The 17,270-nt window shown below is 38.6% G+C and overlaps 1 protein-coding gene and 1 pseudogene across 5 annotated transcripts in view; one reads left to right on the forward strand and one right to left on the reverse strand.

Moving 5' to 3' along the window:
- RHOBTB3 (Rho related BTB domain containing 3) overlaps nucleotides 1-17,270 on the forward strand; it is a 155,899-nt gene that overhangs the window by 37,017 nt on the left and 101,612 nt on the right. For 4 of the 5 annotated variants that reach the window (XM_035014890.1, XM_035014889.1, XM_035014886.1 and 1 more), the window contains exons 3-4: nucleotides 2,934-3,120; nucleotides 13,966-14,120. In XM_035014890.1, coding sequence (XP_034870781.1) covers nucleotides 2,934-3,120; nucleotides 13,966-14,120 — 342 coding nt within the window. The remainder of the gene's footprint in view (nucleotides 1-2,933; nucleotides 3,121-13,965; nucleotides 14,121-17,270) is intronic. The other variant, XM_035014887.1, reaches the window with a different exon arrangement.
- Nucleotides 5,591-6,078, reverse strand: LOC118017020 (annotated as a pseudogene).

Below are 17,270 nucleotides of genomic sequence, written 5' to 3' on the forward strand. Positions count from 1 at the left end.
TATAAGGTGCTTTTCTTTTCTTGGTGGTAAGTAAAAGTCCATCAGAGATATTCAAGTTGATTGTATTTATCAGCTGATACTTGACATGTACTGGAACAGAATATTCAGTATAGCAAAGCAGATAGAGCACAGCTTTTGATAGCAAAAGGACCTGATTTCAGATCCCCACATTGCTGTTTAGTGGTTTTCCTTGGCGAGTCAACTATCTTTTCTTAGCCCTATTTTTCCCTATGTATAAAATAAGAAGACTGCCTGCCTCCTAAAGACTCCCTCCTGGGGCTGTGCGGAAGAGTAAATGAGATAATACATGTAAAGTTCTTAGGATCGACGCTGACATGTAGTAGGTACTCGAGGTGGTAGCTGCTATAGTAATACAGGGTCTATTGCAATGTTAGTATAGCCATGTATCACTTATGCTAAGCAAAAGTAAAGTTTTCCTACACATCATTCAAGACTTACACAAATACAGTACATTGAGGCAGCAGTGCTGGTACTTAGTAGGTGCTGTATTTGCAGCCCCGCCGTCAAGTAGAATAAAGTTGTTGTTTTGCTGTAAAGTTCCGGATTATTTTTAAAAAGATGAGTTCCATTCTCCCAGTGTGGCTCCAACTCTTGTGTTGCATAACCTCCTAGAGGAAATCCTGGAACTGATTTACAAGGGGAGGGAGAATTTGATTTCCTTCGTATTTCTAGAAACCAGGGGAGCATTTTCTCTTTGACATAGCTTGATTAGAAATGTGGTGTTGTTTCCTTGGAATCGGAATGAGATGGTTTGTGCTTCTCTTTTCTAGTTTCTTCTGTAGATCCGTAGCCTCACTCTGGATCCTTGCTGTATATACGTGGCCCTTTCAATATAAATGTGCTTCAAATTCATTTTATGTAGTTCATTATTTGGCATGTCTCTCTCAGACCCACCCTCCCTTTTTTGTGCAGTTATGTTATTTTACTTCTAGATCTTTTCCTGTTTACCAGAAATATTCCACAAAAATCAGTGAGGTAATACATGTACAATTTTCTTGTGCAGGGTTTGAAATTCTGATTTGTGTTAAAAATAAAATTATTTGTACTTTTTATATCCTTGATACAACAGTGATACGGATGCCAAAACCATTTTCTCATGACATTTTCCTCTGAAAGTCTCCTTTTCTCCCAGTACACCTCTCCAGTAACTCCGGAATTTTAAACTGTTTGGAATGCAAAGAGCAGTTACTTTTGATTTGTTCTCTCAGTTAAATGGCTGTTTAATGTTGGTCCCACCTATGTTTAGTTTTTGTTGTTGTTTTTTATTCCATTCATCTGACTTTGTTCTTTGTTATACTTGTGTACCCTTGTTATGCTTGCATACTTCCAGCTTGGATACTATAACAGATACAATTGGAACTGAATGGGTTTGTGGTTTGGGATTTGGAAATTAGCGTAGAGCTCGGCTGGGAAGCTTTCACATTTTCTTGATCTGTGTCCCACTTCACTTCTCCCCCCTCTTGGTTCAAGTTCAAGACTTTGCCTTTGATGTTTATATTGCCATAGTTTGCTTATTTTTCTTTTTTGGTCCTTTTAATCTTCCTTTTTAAATGCTCCTGTTTTCAGTAGGGTATTTATATCTAAAAATTCTGCAGTTCTTGTTACTCTGGGTGTACTTGTAGGAAGTGGGTGAGTTGGGCTGGATATAGGGAATTGGGAGAGGCTTTGCTGGACACCGTGGAGGTACTGGTGAGAAGCAGCTCTCTTTGCAAAAGGGCATTGCTGTGTAACACTTCTCTAGAATTTTCCATCATACGGTAGAAGCTCTGTCACATGGATCTTGATTGACTGATTCCAGCATTATTACCCTGTTTTGGACTCATATTTCAAAGTGCAAACTTTCATAGCCCAACAGTTTTTGGACCTGTTAACCACATCTAACTGTTTTCTTAATCTAGCTTTAATATATTCTGGAGATATATGCCAAAGGCCGCATGAAAGAACAAATAATGATTAATAGTTAACTAGAATATGAGAAGAAACCTACTAATGCATATTTAGCAGTGGTATTAAGATATATATTTTTCTTATGCTACTATTCACATAAAAACTTTGAAAAAATACTTTTAAAATACCAAAGCTTTTAAGGAGTAGGCTTCATAATAAATTACTTTTGGCCCTGATTCTAATTATAAATATTATTAACTATAGTCCAGAAGTGAAAATTTCAAAATTGAAAAGTTTCTCCTGAATTTTTAACTTATATAAGCTAAATACATGAATTGAAAATCTGTTCCTTACCACATTGACACCTTATAATACACAGTATCTTTTTATGAAACATACGTCCCTACACATACATGTACATTATACACATACAGTACTGTCCAAAGGATGGATAAAGTTGGAAAGTATATATAGATTTTTAAAATATGTATACAATATATGGAACTCCACAGAGTTCACAGTGTATTGCAGTTTAAAACAGTGAGCAGGGTGCCTGGGTGGCTCAGTTGGTTAAAACAGTGAGCAATCCTGCAGTGTCTAATTGGGTCACAGAAAATCCTTTGAAGCTTCCTTACTCATACTGATGCTCTGGCATCTAATGCGTAGTGCTAACATTTGCAAAGTTTTTAGGTGATAAAAGTATGGCATAATTTTAAAACAAAGTGCTTATTTTTAAGTGCAAATACTGAAAGGGCTTGCTTATTTCATCAGACTCTCAGTAATTCTCTAGATCTGCTTTACAGTACAACAACTACACTGCTGTCTAGGCTAAATGAATACATAAAAATAGAAGAGTTGGTAGGCTTCAAACATTTTTAATTTTAGGTAGTTACTTATTTGAAAATAAATTCTTTTTATGAATTCCAAAAATTAAACTATAGCAAAAAACGGTATGTGTCCCATTTTATTTCATGACTGATTTGAAGACAAGTAGACTAAGGAGTGCTCTTTGCATTTTGGTTTAGGACATTTTTGACAGTGATTGGTATACCTCTAGAAACCTAATCGGGAGCGCCGACATCATTGTCATCAAATACAACGTAAATGACAAGTTCTCATTCCACGAAGTAAAGGATAATTATATTCCGGTGATAAAAAGGGCATTAAATTCAGTTCCAGTAATCATTGCTGCTGTTGGTACCAGACAAAATGGTAAGTATTTAATTTTTCTTCTTATGATAAGAGTGCAGGTACCATGTTAATTTTAAATAGTGTTCAGTTTATTAATAATTCATATGGTTCTGGGTGCTTTTTTTTGGAAAAAAAATGACTGTTCAAATGCCAGCTCTTATCTCTTCATCACTGGATATGATAGTTAGACATCAAAAGAAAGTGTCACAGACGACTGCTGGGATTCTGATGCATACAAATCTATCTCCTAAATTGCTCTTCCACAGAAGTGAAGGAAGTCGGTGATTGTATTCTTTTGATACAGGAGAAGTATGAGGCTGGCGCTGAGCTCTGGGAGATCCTTTTTGACATTCTAAAGGTCCGTCCAGTGGGAAGGATAGATTGTCTGCAGAAGGATTGGTCTTAGGAGCAGGATTTTTAGGTAGCTGGGAACGAGTGAGCTGGAGACGCTGATGGTACCGCCTGAGAGAGAGGATCATTTACTCCACGGATGATGGATTCCGTTGGTTCAGTTCGTTCCAGCAGTTGCTGCTGGGCATGTCATTGTCAGATATCCTAGGGCCAACTCAGAATTCGCTTTGGTTTTGTGGTATTCTGATAGTTCTTTTTAGTGGTATTTCCTCAGTGAAGCTGTCTTTAAAATTTTATTAGTTTATTTTTTCCTTTTTTAAAAAAATTTTATTTTATTATGCTATGTTAGTCACCATACATTACATCATTAGTTTTTGAGGTAGTGTTCCACGATTCATTGTTTGCGTATAACACGCAGTGCTCCATTCAATACGTGCCCTCTTTAATACCCATCACCAGGCCAACCCATCCCCCACCCCCCTCCCCTCTAGAACCCTCAGTTTGTTTCTCAGAGTCCATAGTCTCTCATGGTTTGTCTCCCCCTCAGATTTCCCCCCCTTCATTTTTCCCTTCCTACTATCTTTTTTTTTTTTTCCTTTTCATTAAGGTATAGCGAAGTAAGGGACATAAAGTTCACTCGGTACCATGGTACAGCTTAATGAGTTTTTACATATATATACATCCATGCAGCATCTCACAGGTCAAGATAGAGAACATTTGCTTCACTTTGGAAGGCTCTCATGCTTCTTCCCAGTTACTAGCCCCCTCCCCAGGGATGACCACTCTTCTGACTTCTAACAGTATAGATTAGTTTTACCTATTCTAGAACTTCATATTCATGGAATTATATTGTATGTAGTATCTGTGTCTAATTTCAATTAGCAAAATACTGATATTCATCCATGTTGCTCTTATCTATAATTTGTTATTTTGCTGTGTATTTTTCAGGTGTGTGAATGTGCTGTAACGTATTTATTCATTCTCCTTTTCATGATGTTTAAGTTGCTTCCTAGAAGTAGGATTTTGGGTCATAATCAAAGGATAGGTATATGGTTTAGCATTAGAAGACACAAATAAAGCAGGCCTGACCCTTCCTTGACCCCACATCCCCTCTACTTCCCTATGTTTCTTTTTATTGCTGGCCTCGATTCTTGAAAGAGTCACCCACACTTCCTGAGTCCACTTCCTGACTTCCCATTTATTCTTTAGTCCACTACAGTCTGACTTTGACTTTCACAATTACATTGGGTTTGTTCTCACTCAGGGTTACCAGTTAAATGCTTATTGCCAAATTTGATTTCCATTTCCATTTCCATTTAATTTACACTTTAATTTATATTTTAATAACAATTCACCCTTTGAGATTATTCAAACACATCTCTCCCTCCATTTAAAAAAGCTACTCTTTCTTTCTTGGTTGTTTCAATTCTCTGTCTTCTTACTGGCCAAGACCCCCCCCACACCTACGCATATTGAACCAACACATCCTTAGTTGTTGCCAGGGTTCCATCCTTTGGCTTCACCTCTTCTTGCTATTTGCTCTAACCTTGAAGCTGTTAATCTGTTGCCCTCCCTTCCCATGTATAGACACTGATGAATACCCAGTCTCTTTCTCCCGCTCTAGTTTCTCTTCCAATCTCTATCACCACAGAATCTTCCTCTTTCTGCTGAATTCCCGGTCTTGGTGAATGATGCCAAAACTATCCATTCACCCAAACTAGAACCATCCAACCCAACTTAACTCCCATCCCCCAAATCCAGTGGACTAGGAAGCTCGTTTGTTTTCACATTTCAAATAAACCTCAAATTCATTGCTTTCTCTTTGTCTTCATTGGATTTCAGATCCTAGTCATTTACTTATCTGTCTTCTTTTTTTTTTTTTTTTTTCCTAGGCAAAGAACTTTATTAACCTTGTTTCAAACTTTATTCCCAGGCTTCTTCAGCTTAACTAGCTGCAAAGAATGAATTGTGTATAAGCAAAAACTCAAAAGAGCTGCAGTGTCCAAGGGGCTTGGGCTTAAAAACATTAGAGATCTAGATTTTATCAGATCCACGAACAAAATTTTAAAAAGCAGTCATAATATAAAATAGCAGCTCCCAGTAACTTCTTCAAGTTTTATGTTCTTCAGAAGTTGACTCAATTCAGTTTGCTTCATTCTTGGAAGCTTCATCAAAATTCTCCACAAGATCTGGAACTTCATCATCATCATCCTCTCTGGTAGCAAGTGGTGCTTTTCCATCCACAGATTGGGCAGAGCTTCAGCCAGTCTTCTTAAACTAGTCAGACTGTCTGCACCAAGTTGGTTTAAGATACTGGGTAGCATTTCTGTCAGCTGCTTTGTCTCAGCATGGCCTGTAATGGTGAAAGTGTTCGCTGCCAGTGATGCCTGAACTTTGGGGTTGTTAAAGTGGATCACTGTTCCTTGGTTTGTGAACATATTCACTTCTTCAATACCAGAGATACTATTTACCCCTAACTTCTTTAAGGAGAACTGAAGTTTTTTATCATCTGCTGTAGCCGTTCTATGAACCACCTTCTTCTTTCGGCGAGCAGTTCCTTTCCCACCAATGCGCACTTGTGCTTGCAGTTTGGCGAGTTTCTCCTGGTTCATGATAGTTTCTTTCATCTTGTTGGAGCAGAAATGGGACCGCGCGGGGGAATAGGGTTGGCGCTCAGGGGGTCTCGGGCGGACCAGCTGAGATTCTACTTATCTGTCTTCTTTTTGGCCTAAAGGGGCAGTTCCTGACCTTGTAGGACCTGAAACTTATACAGTTCTAGAGGTCCTTTGTAAGGAAAAAAATGACAATATTATAGATAACACACACACACCACATGAATATTTAGAATGAGAAAAGGAAGCATGACAAGTTGCAAATCTAACAAGCCGTCAAATAAAACCACGAAATGCCACCTCACACAGGTCAGAATGGCTATAATTAACAAGACAGGAAACAACAAATGTTGGCGAGGATGCTGAGAAAGGGAAACCCTCTTAGACTGTTGGTGGGAATGCAAGCTGGGGCAGCTACTTTGGAAAACGGTATAGAGGTTCCTCAAAAAGTTAAAAATAGAGCTACCCTATGACCCAGCAATTGCACTATTAGGTATTTACCCTAAAGATACAAATGTAATGATCCAAAGGGGCACCTGCACCCCAATGTTAATAGCAGCAATGTCCACAATAGCCAGACTATGGAAAGAGCTGAGATGTCCATCCACAGATGAATGGATAAAGAAGATGTGGTATATGTATACAATGGAATATTACTTGGCCATCAGAAAGAATGAATACTTACCATTTACATTGACGTGGCTGAAACTGGAGGGGATTACATTGAGTGAAAAAGTTAATCAGAGAAAGACAATTATCATATGGTTTCACTTATATGTGGAATATAAGAAAGAGTGCAGAGCATCATAGGGGAAGGGAGGGAAAACTGAATGGGAAGTCATCAGAGAGTGAGAAAAACCATGAGAGACTCAACTCTAGGAAACACACTGAGGGTTCCTGGAGGGGAGGTGGGTGGGGCGATGGGGTAATTGGGTGATGGGCATTAGGAGGGCATGTGATGTGGTGAGTACTGGGTGTTATATGCAACTGATGAATCATTGAACACTACATCTGAAACTAATGAAGTACTCTATGTTGGCTAATAGAATTTAAATAAAAAATTAAAAAAATAGAAATCTGTCAAATACCACAAACATTTAAAAATATTTCCGTTATTTAACAGCTTGACATTTCTTTAAGTTTTCTTATATTTGTTGGCTGCATAGTCTTTGATTACTTCTTCATATGATAACCACTTTTGATATTTTCTATATAGAGAAGACAATTATAGTTAGTTTTTTTCCCAGCGTGTTTGTTCGCTCTTCACATGATTTGGAGCTGGGCACTATGGTTTGTGTTGTGCTCCTCTTTCAGCTGGGCATCTTTGTTTCAGGACACCAAACAAGTCTGCTCAGCGGGTGGCAGAAGCATCCCTCAGGGCTATTTGTGTACCAGGACAGTTCTCAGACATTTAACTGTACAAGGAAGTGACTGCAAACCACAAATAGTATCTCACTAAACCTAAATTTAAATTCCCATTAGCAGGATCCCGAAGATGCCTGTCATTATTCCCAAGCTGCCTGATATACAAGTGAGTTGGAGTGGAAGGAGACAGTGGTCTTAACCAAATGTAGTTAGAATATCTTATTTTGCAAATTTTACAAAAGCATATGACTATGTGAAAGAATCTATTACCCAGGTTTCTCTCAAGGCTTTGGAAAGGACCCATAAGACAAGAGCCCTCACACTTAGGCTTTATCAGCTTAATGGTGAATTGACCTGTGGTCTCCTATTCCTGCTTTGCTCCTTTCTGAAATAAATCCTCTCAGAATAATCATCCTAGAATACAAGTCAGATCATGATAGTCAATACTTTAAATTCTTTAGAAACTTTCTTCTTTTTCCCTTTTATTTGCAAAATTTCAAACCCAAGAAATTTGAGCAGAATAGAACAGTGAACCCCAGAGATTACAAACACATACACACAGACTCTCTCTCTCTCTCTTTTTTCATTTGGGAGGGAATTATAAAATTATGGGATTTCTTTTTTTTTTCCTTCAATCCTAATTACTTAAGCATGTATTGTCTAAGGGAGAGCCGTTTTCCTATCAGCCATAACCCAATCATCATTCAAGAAATGTGAGATACTATTATCTATTATACTATTATTTTAAACATAATCCACATTCAGATTTTCTCAGTTGTTCCAAAGCTATTTTTTTAATCCAGGATAAAATTAAGGACTACATACTGCATTTAATTGTTATGTGTCTCTAATGTCTCTCTGGTCTCTTTTAATCCAGAACAGTTCCCCAGCCTGTTTTTGTGTGTGTGTGTTTTGTTTTTAGTCTTTCATGACATTGACATTTTTAAAGAATCTAAGCCCATTATTTTGCATAATTCCTTTAGTTATGATAACTGTGGTTGCAAAATAGTGATTTTCTATCATTCCACCTACACTTATTAGTTGGTATTATTCTGTAAATAGAGCTTTCCCTTCTCTCTGCTCCCACATCTTTCTTTTAGAATCATTATAATTCATGGATTTGTTTTTTAAATTCAATATTTTATAATCTGTTCTTCTCATTATTCTTTCTGTTGCTCGTATTACTCCAAATTTGCATGGAGGGAGTCTTTTCAAGCTAGTTCCAATTAATTTTTGAGTGCTTCCTAATTTTCTGGCATCAGATGTCCCAGGCTCACCTGGAATCAATCAGTCATTTCTTCAAGGGAGCCCTGGTTCCATTTAGTGAGCAATGATATTTAGAAACCAAGATCGGGGCTTTAGGGGTGCTCATAACCTTAAGTGTCATTGCTTCAAGGCCCTTTCATTGGATATATATATATATTTTTAAATATATATCTTTTTAAAAAAATTTCCTTGATTTTTTATTTTAATTTTTTTAAAAAATTTTATTATGTTATGTTAATCACCATATATTACATCACTGGTTTTTGATGTAGTGTTCCATGATTCATTGTTTGTGTGTAACACCCAGTGTTCCATTCAGTACGTGCCCTCCTTAATAGCCATCACCATGCTAACCGGTCCCCCCACCCCCCTCCCCTCTAGAACCCTCACTTTGTTTTTCAGAGTCCAAATATATATCTTTTAATCATGAGTTCCCATTGATACTCTTTTTCCAATCCAGTATTTGTATCTCACTTCAATAATTTTCTCTTGTAACATCTTACCTAAAAGACATGATCCTTCATGATCTATCTCCTGACTACTTCTGCAGCCTTGTAGGCACGATCTTTTGTGTCTTATGTATCTGACACACTGAACTACTTGAATTTAATGTCTTTTTTTAGATCTAGGAAAGTCTCAACTTCAGATATTGATTTCTTGATCTTCAGATTCTTGATTTCTTCAGATATCACCTTCCCTCTATTTTCTCTATTCTCTCCTTTTTGGACTCTTATTAGACTGATGTTGAAACTTTTGGATCTCTCCTTTGTTTCTCCTATTTTTCTTTTATATTTCCTAACCTTTATTTCTCTGTGTTGTGTTATAGGAGAATTCTTTGGTCTTTTTCCCGAACTCACAAATTACTTCTGTAGGGTCTATCCTGCTCTTTTGCATTATTACATTTTTAAAAATGTTCACAGCTTTTCATATCCAAGATCTCGAATTGGTTGTTTTTCATAATTTCTTCTACCTGTTTTAAGAATGTAAATACTTTAAGAAGAAAACCTCTCTCAGTTAATTATACTTATGTTAAGATTCTGTTTTGATTGGTCTACTGAGTTGTTTTAAGGAGGACAATCTAAATCTTTTCATTTGATGAGATTTTATTTCATAGTATGGAGGCTTCTTAAATGTTGGATAATTCTTAATTTGCCTAGTTTTGCAGTTTAGATTCTCTGTTGGATTAACGCCTTTCTCCTCCTCTGCCCAACTGCTCTCTGAGGTTGGGGTGGGAGTGAGAGCTCATATGAGATTTGCAGGCCTCGCTGCTACCAGTGGGGTGTCCAGCTGATCTCCACTCAGTTGTCCATGGGCCTCCTTGTTGCTCCTCCATGATTGAGCAGTGAGTATTCTTGATGTTGCCCAGTGTGTGACTTCCCACCTGTCCTCTGAGCTTCAGCTTCCCTCTTTGGTCCTTTGGTATGTGCCTTCAGCCATTAGGCACTCCTCCTTTCTGGGCTGATGAGTTTCTCTCCTCTTAATTTTTGAGTGTTTCTATATATGCACACTTCCCTTCCTCCTTCTCCCACGCCTCCCTTTCTTCCTTCCCTCCATTTCTCTCTCCTTTCTCCTTCCCTCTCTCTCCCCTCTTTGTTTAATCGTTTCTGTGATTTGACAGGGAGAGGAGTTGTGGGCTTAGCTTGCCATTTTGTAACTGGAAGCTAATGTGTTGTTGTTTTTTTCTTACATCCAGATCTCTGCATATGCTATACCCTCTAATGGGAGTGCTCCTCTGCACAACTCCTGTCATATCTACACGGCCAATTCATACTTATCCAGTAAATCACTACCTCTTCTGTGAAGCCTTCCATAATCCCCAGGCAGAGTCAGTTTCTTCCCTTCTGTTCCCATGGTGATTTTGCATACTTTATTTTAGTGTTTATTATATGTATTATATTATAATTTGCAGTCACGTCTGTGTTGGCTCAGTTGACTATGAGCTTTTATCTGTGTATATTTCTTGTTTGATATATGGTAGGTACTCAATAAACATTTGTTCAGTTAGTGGATGAATGGTTTTAAACAAGATGAAATTAATTTCACATATAGATGTGATTGCAAAGTAATTACCAAACTAAATCGGATATTCAACCCGAAGATTTTTATTGCTTCCCTCCCCCAGTCCCTTGCAATACATGAAGCTGTGCTGTGTGTTCTCCTGATAATTCCTCTCTTGAGCTCTTTTTAGAATTAGTTCAGCAAACACAGTCTCATCATTTTCCTTTGTTACACATGTTTTGACAAGCTTGACTTGTATGTCTTCTTCATCACATTTGGCTTTGAACAAATTTTTGGCTTTTACTAAATATTGAACCTGTCTTTAAAAGAGAATTTTTTTTTTTTTCTGAACATGCCTAGGGGTATTCATAGCCTTAAGCTCCCCAAAATGGGCGACGTGTCTTCTTTTGTTTTTGAAGTTCTGATAGAGTTGAGTACATTGCTAGGCTAGAATTCTTAAAAAGATTTCTAAAACTTTCAAGCACTTGGCAACATTGTAAGAATCACCCTACAGATTCTGAAAACCCCTGCTTTGAAAGAGATGCCATTCATTTGAATTCCAGAGTTACAATGTGTTTGCTTTAAAAAAAAAAAATAGACACTTGTGATAACACCTTAAAAGATGTCACGTAAGAGAAGGAACAAAGACTACAGTGTTAACTGGAAGTGTAACACTGATGTCCAGAGTCCCTGTGACCCTGAGGTAGGCTCACAGGAGTGATCTCCTGAAGAAGGCACCGCAATTTAAAATTATTTTGGGTCCTCTTATGGTTCCTGCTGAAATGCATAATGTAGGTTTATTTATTCTATAAATGTTTTGTTGGTTTTCGTGCTATACCCACCACATAATGACGAGACGTTTTTTTCCTTTTGGGTGCATGTGAACAAAAACCAATGTCTTCTGTGCTACAGAGGAGATAGGAAGACTAGATGTGAAGAGGAATTTTCTAGGCGTGTATGTCAGTAAAGGGCCATGGCTATACACAGCGGAAAACCCTGCTCAGCTGGGTTAAACCTGAAATTAGCTGGATTTTCCTTCAAATCAAGATTATTTGTTAAAAATTATTTTACATTATGTTCACTTAATTTTTCACTTGAAACACGTTGCTTTATTTTTGTTTAGAAATACAGTTTAATAAGATGGGCTGCCTACTCACCCCATTCCATTAACATAAGGAGAGCTTTGTAGACATAAGAAGGCCTCTGTCTTCAGAAAATCAAAGGCACTGTTTATGAATCTTTGTAAAGAATGTGAAATACCAATGTGTTATTTTTCAAGATAGGCTAAATTCTGTATAAAAACTTTATGTGTTCCAAACCCAAGATGATCCTGGAAGAAGTAAAGCAAAAACTCAGAATTCAGGGCTTAATTTTGAGAACCCATGCTTAACTTTTAAATCACTGTGTCTTTACTCAAACTAAATTTTTATCTTATCTTTTGATATCACTTTGCTTATCAGATAGAGCAAGTAACAGTGTTATCATTGTTTTTCTATCTCTGACACACAAAGAGACTTGGACAAGTCACTTATCTTCCCTGAGCCCCAGTTTCCTCCTCTGCAAAAGGAGGATGTAAATTCCTGGTTTCTGAGCTCTAAAATGCTTTCAATGAAGCTAAAATTATCTACATAGTTATATACGTAGCACTCACATACACTAGATATCCTTTGTGTACATATATATGGTTCACCTATATGCAGTTCACTGGTAAGGACGTTGTTGTGTAGGCTGTGGGAAGTTGCCCAAATGTCCTTTTTTTAAACTTTTTTTTTTTTTTAAGATTTTTATTTGTTTATTTTAGAGAGAGAGAGCAAGCGGGGGGGGGGGGAAGTAGAGAGGGACGGAGAGGGAGGGGGCAAGAATCTCAAGCAGACTGCATGCTGAGTGCAGAGCCCCACGTGGGGCTTGATCTCACGACCCTGAGATCATGACCGGAGCCGAAATCAAGTCAGATGCTTAACCGACTGAGCCATGCAGGTGCCCCCCACATGCCCTTTGGGGCCACTGTACTTACTCCCTCAGTTACCAGACTGTTGGCTGCTGATGGCGCACAGCTGAGTCCCTTCCCGGGTGTTACCTTGTGCTGATAGAAGCTGCTTGCTCAAGGTTCTGCCCCCTCCATGGCAGCCCTCATCTAGTCACTGATTATCGTGATTGATTTAGGGACACAAAGGCCCAGCTGCCTTCCCCCAAATTGGGAACCATTCTAAAGGGCCATCTAAGCTCCAGCCCCCTCCAGTAGGATCTGCTGAGATCTTTGTTCTAGCTATATTGCAGTTTGAATTTTTTCTCTGCCCAGTCCCACTTCCCTCACCCCTGAGTACATTTGTTCCCAAGATCATTCCCCCAATAAACCTCCTGCACACCAGTCTCCATCTTAGAGTCTGCTTCCCAGGGAAACTAATCTATAACAACATGCATTTCTAGAAATGGATTTATCCCTCTTTGATTTGGCTGCCATTTAAACAATGATATATCTAATGTCATGAAACAAAACAAACCTTGCTGATGACATTTTTAGCTTTATTAAGGAGTGTCCTAATAGATATGTGGATCTACCACCTGCCCAGCCATACATCTGTACGTGGTACAACCATGACACGATAGTTCACATTTTGAAAATACTTTTTATTCCTTTATAAAAAATTTTTTAATCTTGAAGAGAAAGATAAGTGATTGAATTTGGTTTCTGCAGTTGAATACTTTAGAGTCTAATAATTGAAATGTTTGGATTAATAAGAATGTACTTTATGTGAAATCTACAAAATTTTGCAGCCTTGAGGATTCAGATCTAGTCAACTCGGTGAATATATTTCAAGTTTATTACCAAAAAAAAAAAAAAAAGAAAAAAAGAAAGAAAAAAGAGCTAACCCAACCCACTGTTTTCCATGGTTTCTATGGGCAATTAAGTTGTTAATTTGTATTGATACTCAGGATGTCAGGGTTGTATAAAGGGAAACATGTCCTCCATTATAGCTGATTGCTTTAATTACTATAAAAGCCTTGGTGATATATATTCACTTATTTTAAAGTTTTTCTGTTTTCTAAAATACTGTTTATTCTAATTGCACACAAAGCTTGTTTACTTTAGGAACCTTTCTATAACACTGATGCTTTTTATTCAAAGCCTGGTGGATCATGGACGTACCACCTGCCCCTGAACTATGGTTCTGGTATGAGCTGTTAATTTGTTGTTCAGTGTTTGGGTTGCCTGTGTAAATTTCTTTTCCTGTTTAATTTCAAGGCTCTTTGTTACTCATACTTCTTTTCTCAGAAGAATTACCTTGTACATGCCCGCTGTGTACCTCAGACAGAGGGAGCTGTGTCAGTACGACCGAAGGGATCCAACTCGCTAAAGAACTGGGAGCTACCTATCTTGAACTACACAGCCTTGATGACTTCTACATAGGAAAATATTTTGGAGGAGTGGTAAGTGGTAATCCCTGTTACATAAAGTCAAGTCATTTGTCAGGTTCGCTCTGTAGCTATTTTCTAGAACCTCAGTTAGAACTTTAGTTTTAAAAGCATGATTGGTTTTAACTTTGAGAAACAAACTGAGAGTAGAGTCAGGTTTTGTCAGAGTAAAATTATAATTTTATTTTTCTCTTCAAATGAAGCATTTTCTATTGTCTAATGGGATATTTTGGAATTTTCCATTTGGTGACACTGTTGTTTTTTATTGTACATTCCAAAAGCGTATTTACTTACACAAACCTGTGATGTCAGTTTTATTCGTAATCTTTATATTGTTCAGTGAGCCTTGCAACCTGAACCATTGGGCCCTGAAAGTTCTCCTTCATTCCTATCTACTACTTGAAAAGAAAGATTTTTCTTCCCCTATGTGTACTTCGGCAAGATTTTGTATACTCCTAAATGATTCAGCTCAAAAATATCCATAGAAACTGCTTATACAAATAGCTTGTTGGGGCGCCTGGATGGTGCAGTCGGTTAAGTATCAGACTATTGATTTCTGCTCGGGTTATGATCTCAGGGTCATGAGATCAAGCCCTCAGAGTCCACGCCCGCTGAGGAGTCTGCTTCTGTCCTCTCCCTCTCCCTCTGCCCCTTTCCCTGCTTGCGTTCACATGCTCTCTCTGTCTCTCAAATAAATAAATCTTAAAAAAAATACATTTGGGGGCGCCTGGGTGGCTCAGTTGGTTAAGCGACTGCCTTCGGCTCAGGTCATGATCCTGGAGTCCCGGGATCGAGTCCCGCATCGGGCTCCCTGCTCGGCAGGGAGTCTGCCTCTCTCTCTGACCCTCCCCCCTCTCATGCTCTCTATCTCATTCTCTCTCTCAAATAAATAAATAAAATCTTTAAAAAAAAATTTAAAAAAATACATTTGGGATTTGCTCGCTCTGTAGCTATGGCATTTATTGGGCCCTATAGGCATTTTGAGACCCGTCTTGGCACATAGCACCTACCCTACACTGTTAGGACTGCATGGTGCTTGGAGAGCACCATGGGGTTGTATCATGTAAGTATGAACTGACTTTGGAACTATCATTTCAACCCTTTAAGAAGTGACTCCACTCAACAGACAAATTTGGTAAACATGGATAAGAGGTTTAAACCAAAGTAAACCCTGTATTAAGCAGGGGCACTTTGAACTTCTCCATTAGTTCCTTGGCTCTTTGTCAAGTACTCTTTCTAATATACCAGTATATTCATTATGTAGATTCATGTCAAAATGTTGAGGTCTCCACAGATGACTGTAGAAAATTTCATTTGTTCTGGACAGTTACCAAACTCCAAATAAGAACCAAAGATAAAATAAGCACCAAATATAAATGGGTCTGATTTCTATCATGTATAAGTGGCTATTATTTAGCCCACTAATGTGAAGAAACATTAATAAAAATATAGCATTAAGAAAGATACACTCACAAGATTGATATCCTAATGACTGTGAGAAACTTTTGTCTTTTTTTTTTTTTTACAGTGATAAATAAAAGGTAGAAAGCGTAGGAAGGTAGAGAGGACTGAAATCTAATTTTCCTGTCAAAGATACTATATTGTAGTGAATTTAAAAAAAATCTTAATTTAGTCTAAGAATCTTGCATTTCCCTGAAATATTTAGGAAACTGGGGAAAAATGATAGTTCGGTTTCATTTGTTGGAGAGGAGGGGACTGATTCTCTTGGGGTATGGAGCTCTCCTTGTTCCCTGCTCCACTTCCTGAACCTGAAATCTCAGGGTCACTCTTCCGACCGACCTGCCAACTCCCACTTTTATCTGCTCACTTCTGCTTCCTCCTCCTTGTTTCTCTTTGTTCCTAACACCTGGTGTTGCAGTTAGGGTTGGACGCGCGATAAGGATTGAAGATGTGGTCAAGGTTGGAAGAAAGGGCAGTTTTTTTTTTCCTTAAGGCTTGGTAAGAATATGGAAATAAGATCAGAATGATCCCTTTTGAGATTATTGAATAGTAAAGTACAGCTTCGGTCGTGAGTGTAAGAAATAGTGGCATTTGCAGGAATATAGATGGAGATGATAATGTCAGAGTGAAAGGAGCATTTAAAATCTTGTGTTTAAGGGTCAGGGATGAAGACCTGGGCAAGAGGGGTGTGTGCCCTGTAGCTTTAGAGAGCCCCATCTGGCCCTCCTCCAGTTGCACCCCCATGGCACAAGTTGATGGAGCCAAGGGGGTGTGCCCACCTGGAGCTAGAAGCCCTTCTGGACGTGCACCCTCCATTATGGTAGCCACTAGCCACAGGGGGCTATTTGTGCTTAAATTAACTAAAGAAAATTCAGTTCCTCAGATGCACTACCCACATCTCAGATGCTTAATAGCTACATGTGGCCTGTGGCTACTCTATTCAATAGCACAGATATTATAGAGCATTTCCATCAACACAGAACAGAGGGTTCTATTGTACAGTGCTCCAACCATGTTCCAAAACCCAGGACCCCAGAATTCTCTGACCAGTGGCACTCAGTCTGTTTCTCAGGCTTGTGCAGGCCTTTTTCCTGCATCAGTCCTCCTGAAGGTGGATTGCATTACTAGTGTGTGTGTCCCTAGGTCTGAAAGGTGGCCAAAGGATGACTACATATGAGGAATGGGGGAGGGGAGAGTAGAGTTTGGATATGTAGGCATGGATGTCTACTTATACGCATAAAGTTCCTTGAGGCATGGGATGGAGCAGGGCATGAGAAGAGAAGGGGCAGTTTTGGGGCCCAGGAGTTAGGGGCCAGTTCTCCCTGTGCTACATGAAACTCTGAGAAGTCTGAGAATTTAAATCCAAACCTGGCTGTCAAAGCAAGAGGATAGAATATCTTTTACATAATAGTTTGTTTTCTTGATTTACTTAGTTTAAATATTTGTGTATGTGGGGGACGCCTGGGTGGCTCAGTCGTTAAGCGTCTGCCTTTGGCTCAGGTCATGATCCCAGGGTGCTGGGATCGAGTCCCACATCGGGCTCCCTGCTCAGCAGGGAGTCTGCTTCTCCATCTCCCTCTGCTGCTCCCCCTGCTTGTGCTCTCTCTCTCTCTGACAAATAAATAAATAAAAATCTTTAAATATTTGTGTATGTGGTACAAGGTCTATTTGTTCTTTTGCCCCAAGCCTCACAGTGTAAGGCAT

Source organism: Mirounga leonina, unplaced genomic scaffold (assembly GCF_011800145.1).
Source record: "Mirounga leonina isolate KUSES-001 unplaced genomic scaffold, KU_Mleo_1.0 Mir_168, whole genome shotgun sequence".
Lineage (NCBI taxonomy): Eukaryota > Metazoa > Chordata > Mammalia > Carnivora > Phocidae > Mirounga > Mirounga leonina.